The 6,924-nt window shown below is 64.5% G+C and overlaps 1 protein-coding gene across 1 annotated transcript in view; it reads left to right on the top strand.

The window, feature by feature from the left end:
- The window catches only part of CAMK2B (calcium/calmodulin dependent protein kinase II beta), an 18,001-nt gene extending 16,907 nt beyond the window's left edge, over positions 1-1,094 (top strand). The window contains exon 13 of the mRNA XM_081799727.1: positions 1,064-1,094. Coding sequence (XP_081655853.1) covers positions 1,064-1,094 — 31 coding nt within the window. The remainder of the gene's footprint in view (positions 1-1,063) is intronic.
- Positions 1,095-6,924: the final 5,830 nt, after the last annotated feature.

The following is a 6,924-nucleotide window of genomic DNA, read 5'->3' as shown; positions in this document are numbered from 1 at the left end:
AGAGCCCCCCCAGGCAGGGTCTCCCCAGGCAGGGTCCCCCCAGGTAGAGCCCCCCAAGGCAGAGTCTCCCCCAGGTGGGGTCTCCCCCAGGTAGAGCCCCCCCAGGCAGAGTCTCCCCCAGGCAGGGTCTCCCCCAGGTAGAGGCCCCCAAGCAGGGTCTCTCCAGGCGGGGTCTCCCCAGACAGGGCCCCTCGGGTGGGTCACCCCAAACGGAGTCAGGAAGCCGAGGGAGGTGGGAGGCTGTACCCACAAGTGGGAGGGAATGCCTGTGGCTAGCAGTCCCGGTCACGGAAGCGGGTGCACAGAGACACTCAGTCCCCAAGGCCAGGACACGACCCCAGGCTGCGGCTCCTCATGGCCCTGCAGGGATGCAGTTCTCCCAGCCCTGACACCAGTCCCGCTAGCCCCACCCGCTCCCCGGCTGTGGGTGACTCAGAATAGAGATGGGGTGGGGGGGTGCCAGGAGAAGGGGGACAGGAGGGCGTGGGTGGGCGCCTGGCCCCTCACCAGCTGCCAGGTGCCGCAGCCGAGCTGTCAGGGGCAGAAGGACGCCCGCAAGGCACTGGTGCAGGCGGAGGAGGGACGGGAGGGGGGACAGGCCCACCTGGCAGGAGGACCTGCTGCCCCCCGCCGCGCCCTCCGCCCCCCGCCCCAAGGCTTGGCCTGGGACAAGCGAGGCCACCTCCTGGGAAAAACCAGCAGTCGTGCTGGATGGAACATGAAGTCCTGCACGGAGAGTACACACAGCCCGGCAGGAGGCGGGGGCTGAGAGGGCAGCCGCTGGACCCCCGAGGACCCCTGGGATGGGACGGGCGGGCTGTGCTCACTGGGGAGCCCCGCGGGCATCCAGGGCTCCATCGGCTCCCCCACCCTGTCCGCAGGATGACCCGGGGACGCAGGCACGGCAGAAGGCTCAGGCCTGGGGGCAGGGAGGCTGGGACACGTCATGCAGTCGGCCGAGCTCACAGGCCACGGCAGCGGCTGCCCAGGAGGCCCCACCAGGTCCAGCAGCTCCTGGATGGAGCCCATGGGGATCTGTGTCAAGGTCCGGCCCCTGCCCCAGGGTCAGCGTCCACTTCTGCATGGACACATGAGTGCCCACTGAGGCCCCAGGAGAGAAGAATGGCCAGCCCTCAGGCTACAGGGTGTGGGAGTGTGTGCGTGGCCTGGCCCCAGGTGGAGATGTGGACCAGCACTGGGGGGGCCTGGTGGCATGGAGGGGTGGGCAAAGCCGTGGGGAGTCCGGCTGCAGCCCAGGCCCTTGGCTGCCTCTTTGTCGGCTGGGAGCCATGCACCTGCCAGAGACAGAGCTCCCCCACCGCCCCCCAGGAGGAGGCCAGGTGCTGACCACCTCAGGGGACTTGGGGGGAGCCATAGCCTGCAGGGGGAGCCAGCCCCCTCGTCCCGTCCTGCATCCAGCCATCGGCCACGCAGGCCTGGGCTGCTCAGGCTCCTGCTCCCTCCAGGCTAAACCAGCAGGGAGCCCAAACCAGGGTCATCAAGCTGGGGAACTGCCTGTGTGCCAGCCTCTGGTGGCCATGGGGGACACTGGACATGGGGACCCTGAACTAAGCCAAGCCTCGCTCTGAGTCCGTTTCCCATGTGGAAACGCCATGTGGGTGGTCCCAGGGAGAGGACTTGACAGACAGGAGACCCCAGCCCCCAGTCCTGCCCCCACTTCCATCCCCCCACTCCCAGCCTGCCCTGCAGAGCTGGGCACCTGGCCTGTTTTCCTGCTTCCCTCCACCAGCCCCATCCCACAAGACATTCCAGACACTGGCAGGTGTCCCCGCTCCCCTCACCGGGGGCTTCAGCGCACGTAGATGAGAAGCTGTCGCCCCAGGTGACCCACTGCACTGGGCCCTGGGATGTCACTCAGAGGTCCCTCCTCTGCTTTCCCACCCATCTCCATGCCTGCACCATCACATGGCAAGAGGGAGCCTTCTAGAATCTCAGGAGGCTCACGGATATCCACATCACCCATTGCCCTGGGCCCACGCCACGCAGCATCAACCCTGTAACTCTCATGTCCCCGAATTCTTAAAATCCCCAGGGACAGAGCTGGGGAAACCAGGCTGGCCCCCCTGGGGCTCTGAGCTGCTTGACGTCCTGGACATTCACACCTGCAGGGTCTCGAGGAGCTGGGGGTGGGGGGGTGGCCTGGGGAAGGAGCGGGTCAGGAAGGCAGGCAAGTTCGGGTTGGAGCAGCTGCACCTGCTCACACTGGGGGCGCCCACCTCGGCTCTGTCCTGCTAACGGCGTCCTGTCTGGGTGCTGAGCTGCCAACTGCTGGGGAAGAGACTGCTCTCAGGAAGGATGTCCCCAAGCTGGAGCTTCCACAGCCTGAGCCTGCAGATGGGGCTCACGGGGAGACTCCAGGGGCAGCTCGGGGTCCTGCCGGGCCATCTGGGACTAGCGCTCTGCACGGGCCCCCAAAGCTGCCAAGGGCTCCCGCCAGGTAGGGCTGTGATGACCGTTGCCCCAACTCTGACATGGGGTGTGGGGCACAGGGAGGCTGGGGGGGAGTGGAGCCGGGCTGTCACCGGGGGGACCCAGCACCAGAGCCCACGTGCGGGCAGCCGTGGGGGGTGAGGCCCCCGCCAGCCCGCGGTGCTTCCTGTGGGGCACCCCGTCCTGCTCCAGGCGCCCCGGGGTGCCGGCAGAGGGAGGATGATGAAAAGATGCCCCCGCTCGCGGACTTCTGTGCGAGTTTTGTTTTAAAAAGGCAATGCGGCAACCAGCAATTACTGCGCCAGCGTCAGGCAGCTCCCCCACCCCACAAGGGTGTCTTTGCCATCCTGCAGCTGCCCCGGGGACAAAGACAGCCACCAGGCCCTCCCCACATGACAGCTCCCGGGCCTCGGAGCTGTCTGCGGGCCACGTGGGGCTGGGTGGCAGCTGGGCCCCCAGAGCCCTCCCTCCCCGCCGTCAGCTGGCCTCCCGTGGACGGAGGCCTTCCTCACTCCCTCCTCAGGCCCAGAGCCATCACCCAACATGGGCGCAGCTCAGCTCTGAGACGGGGCCTGAACGTGGGGCCCCAGCTGTGCTGTCCCTCATCCAGCGCAACCTGGCTGTGGGCTTCCTGCCCCTCGGCTGCCAGAGAAGGAAGGTCCCCCCGCCCCAGCCACCTCCCCGGGCGCACGGGGCACAGTGCCCTCCTACCCCCTGCCAGAGAGGAATTATTCAGAGAAGCTGACCACATCCCGCTGTGGGGACCAGGGACTCCCCTCTCTCGTCACTACGATGCCTGCCTCCAGCAGCCCAGGCTGCTCACGCGTCCCCAAGGACAGCATGCGGGCCTGCGTGACGTGCAGCCCTCCCGGGGCTCCGAGCCTGGGTAGTGTAGGCTGCTGTCCGTCTCAGCTGTCCGGGATCTGGGTCCTGTGCTGGGTCATGCCCGTGACCGCAGGGCAGGACGCCCACCCTCACCAGTGGTGACTAACCTCTGGAATGCTCAGTTTTGTCAGCTGTAAGACGGGCCACTGTCACCTTCCAGGACAGGAGGGTGTGGTGATGGGAGATCCCAGTGGCTGCCTCCTTCCCCGCTTCTTTGCCCAGCCCCAGTGCCACAGGTCCTATAGGGTAGGGTCCCATCCCAGCCCACCCCCAGCAGCAGCCTTGATCCTGCCTCAGCCGCACAGCTGGGCCATGCTCTTGGCGTGAGCAGAGACCGCACGCCTTCCTCGAATGGGCACGGCCCCCACGGTGCAGGGCTCACCCGTCGCAGTCCTACTCAAAGATGACACCCAGAGCCTGCAAGGCCCCCAGGACCCGCTGAGCGAGAGGGCTGGGGCCAGAACCCGGGTCCTCAGACCTAGAATTGCCCTTCTGAGCCTGCTCCCACCTCCAGGGGGCTCTTGGCGCATGTGGGCATGGGCAGGGGTGCTGGGAAGGGTCGCTTCAGATTTGGGGAAGGACAGGGCTGATAAAACCACCCCATAGGGCACAGGAGTTCACAGACATTCCCTCCTGCTGACCCTCCCAATCACCACCCTGGGCCAGACTTCCAGGGACTGACTGCCCCCTCACCCCCTCTGCCCCCCACAACCCAGTGGGTGGGGAGCACCACGGCTTTCTGAGCTCCAGGAGCACAGATACCACTCAGATCTCCAGGCCCCAAAGCCCCGGGGGGCCTGACTCCGCCTTCACAAATGCGGCTGCACCCCAGAATCACCCCAACCCCAGGTGGCCATGCTCTCCACTTCAGCTGTGAGCCCACCAGGAACCCGCCCCCCCCTCCCCCCCCACCCCCGGCCTGGCCTCAGCTCCTTCTCTGCCCTTGCCCTGGGCCCTTCTCCCCCCACCCCCATTTTCAGAAGCTTTGACTCAGCCTATCTGGTTGATGAATTAATCACAAAAAGCTATTCTTATCAACTGCCTGATAAAACACAAAATGCCCAGTTAAATTTGAACTTCAGATAACCAACAAGAACTTTTTAGTGTAAGTATGTCCCAAATTCAGACGAACAACAATCGTTTTCTAGTGTAAGTATGGCCCATTCGATTTGGGCCGCATTTGTATTCAAATTTTTTTCATGGTCTATTTGAAATCCACGTGTAACTGCTAAATCTGGCAACCCAGCCTGTTCCCGCGATGCTCCCCCTCCTCCTCTGACATGGGAATGAGCGGTCCCCCAACACAACGTGAGAGACGGGGCTGGGAGGGGTAGGGCGCAGAGGGAGAGGCCCCCCCCTTCCCACCCACCCTCCAAGTCCCCGCGGGACCCCTCCCACTGCCCAGGGTCCCCTGGATCCTCAACATGACAGCAGAGTGGACTGAAAGTTGGTTGGGGGTCTGAGACATACTTATTCTAAAAAAAACCAAAACATTGTTTACTGAAATTGGGACCTGCTTACACTCTGAGGCCCTTGCTCAGGCCCCAGGGGGGGTGGGCGGGGGAGGGGGTTCCAAGCGGCCAGGGAGGAGGCTCCGAGCGGAGCGGAGGGGGTGCCCAGGCCGGGAGGGGTGCCGGAGCAGAGGAGAGGGAAGCTGTTCCGGAGCTGGGGAGGGGAGGGGAGTGGGGAGGAGAGGGGAGTGGGCAGGAGGGAGGAGCAGAGGGAGGGGAGGGGTTCTGAGCCCGGAGGGGACCGTTTGAGAGGGGAAGGTGGAGGGGTCTGGACGAGGGAAGAGGAAGGGAGAGGAGGTGGGGGGGACAGGAAGGAGGGGAGGGGACGGTGGGGAGGGGTCCCCTACTCGGAGCACAGGGGAGGAGAAGGGAGGGAGGGGCGCCGGCCGCGCATGCTCAGCCGCCCCTGCAATGCGGCGCCGCGTCCTCCGTTAACCCAGTTCCGTTCCGCGGAGCCCGGGTCGTTTTCCGGGCTGTGGGTCATGGGGGGTCCCCGCGGCGGCAAAACCCCGGTCCCGCTGTGCGAAGGGGGCCTGGGCGGGTTCAGGTTTCTCTGGGGAGAGGGGGTCGGGCTCACTCCTCCCCATCATGCTTTCGCGCAGGGGCGCCCCAAGGCATATGGGGCCACATGGTCCCTAGGGAGAGGGTTGCCCAGCTGACCCAGGAAGGGACCTGGGGGTGAGCTGGGCATCAGCTGGGGGGTCGCAGGAGGCCCAGAGGTGAGGCCCGATCCCCCACTCAATCCCCTCATCTAGAGATCACCCCCCCACCCATGAGGTGAACCCCACTTGTGAGCCCCACCTGTGAGGTCAGCCCCATGCCTGACCCCAGTCAGCCCCCTCAGCTGGGTGAAACCTAAAGCTGCCCTTGCCCCAGGCTCTGCTCAGCACAGCTCTGGGTACCTGATCAAGTCTGTGCTTCAGTAGGACCTGGTTTTCTCATCTGTGAAATGCGGTGCCCAGCCCTACCTCGGGGGGTGAGGAAGGTCACTGAGAAGCCACGTGAAGATGCGGTGCTGCTGAAGGTCAGGGCACGATCGCTGCTCCAGGCCCCTTTCCTCAGCTGGTCCTTCCTCCCCCACATTTAGCCGCCGCCCAGGGTCATTGCCATCCCCTGCTTCCCGGGTGCTCTGGGCTCATGCCCACAGCATGCCCTCCAAAGCCAGCAAAACTTCCCCCAAGAGCAGCCACTTGGTGCCGACAATGAGCGGGGGGGGGGCAACAAGACGTGGTTTTAAGACTCTCGTGCCCAACGACCACCTTATCCCAGCCAATTAATTTCCCTCGAACTGCTTTTAACAGTACTTCAGTAATTCTGTTCACAGTCCCCTCCTCAATGACACAGCAAGCTTTACACTCTAGCCCCTACAGCCCGCAGCCCCCTCTCCACCCTCCTCCCAGAAGGACAGCTGGGCACAGATCTCGGAAATGGGCCTCCTGACAAGGGAGTCGCTTTGACGCTTGCCACAGAGCAGGCTGGGAGCCCTTGCTCAGGACACGTTCTGTGATCCTGCGGGGTATGTGTGCAGAGTGGCCGCCAGGCCTTGCCTCCCTGCTTCCCCTCCACAGAAATGCACCTCCCCGGTGCTCAGGTGTCTGGGCGTCCAGATGACCAGGGGCCTACCCCGCAGACCCAACGCTGCAGTCAACCCTCTAGACACCCTCCACCCCCGTCCCCACCCTGGCCTCACACCTGGGAGCCTAACCCATCTCCAGCATACACCGTACTTGGCCCTTGTCAAAATGCGTCCACTCAAAGCATGTGTTCATCCCCTCAACACCAATTTCTGGAGCGCTCACCACCAGGGTGTGGGAGACATGGCGGTGAACCGAGCAGATCGAGGCCCTGCCCACAGGGCCCGGAAGTCTGATGGGAAAGACAGCCATAAAGTACAAACGGGGTGCTTGGGTCCCAGATTCCACTGGAGGCTGAGGGCAAACTCGTCCGAGGAAATGCCACCAACGGAAAGTTCGGGAAAAGCGTTTCCGGAGAGCACACACATGCAAAGGCCCCAGGGGTTTGAGGCACTGAAGAAGCCAAGGGCCTGGGGAGAGTTAGTGGGAGGGAGAAGACAGGG

This window comes from Leptonychotes weddellii, chromosome 12, assembly GCF_054177405.1.
Source record: "Leptonychotes weddellii isolate Sample4059 chromosome 12, ASM5417740v2, whole genome shotgun sequence".
NCBI lineage: Eukaryota > Metazoa > Chordata > Mammalia > Carnivora > Phocidae > Leptonychotes > Leptonychotes weddellii.
Note: the sequence above shows the minus strand (reverse complement) of the source record. Positions and strands in the feature narration are given on the sequence as shown.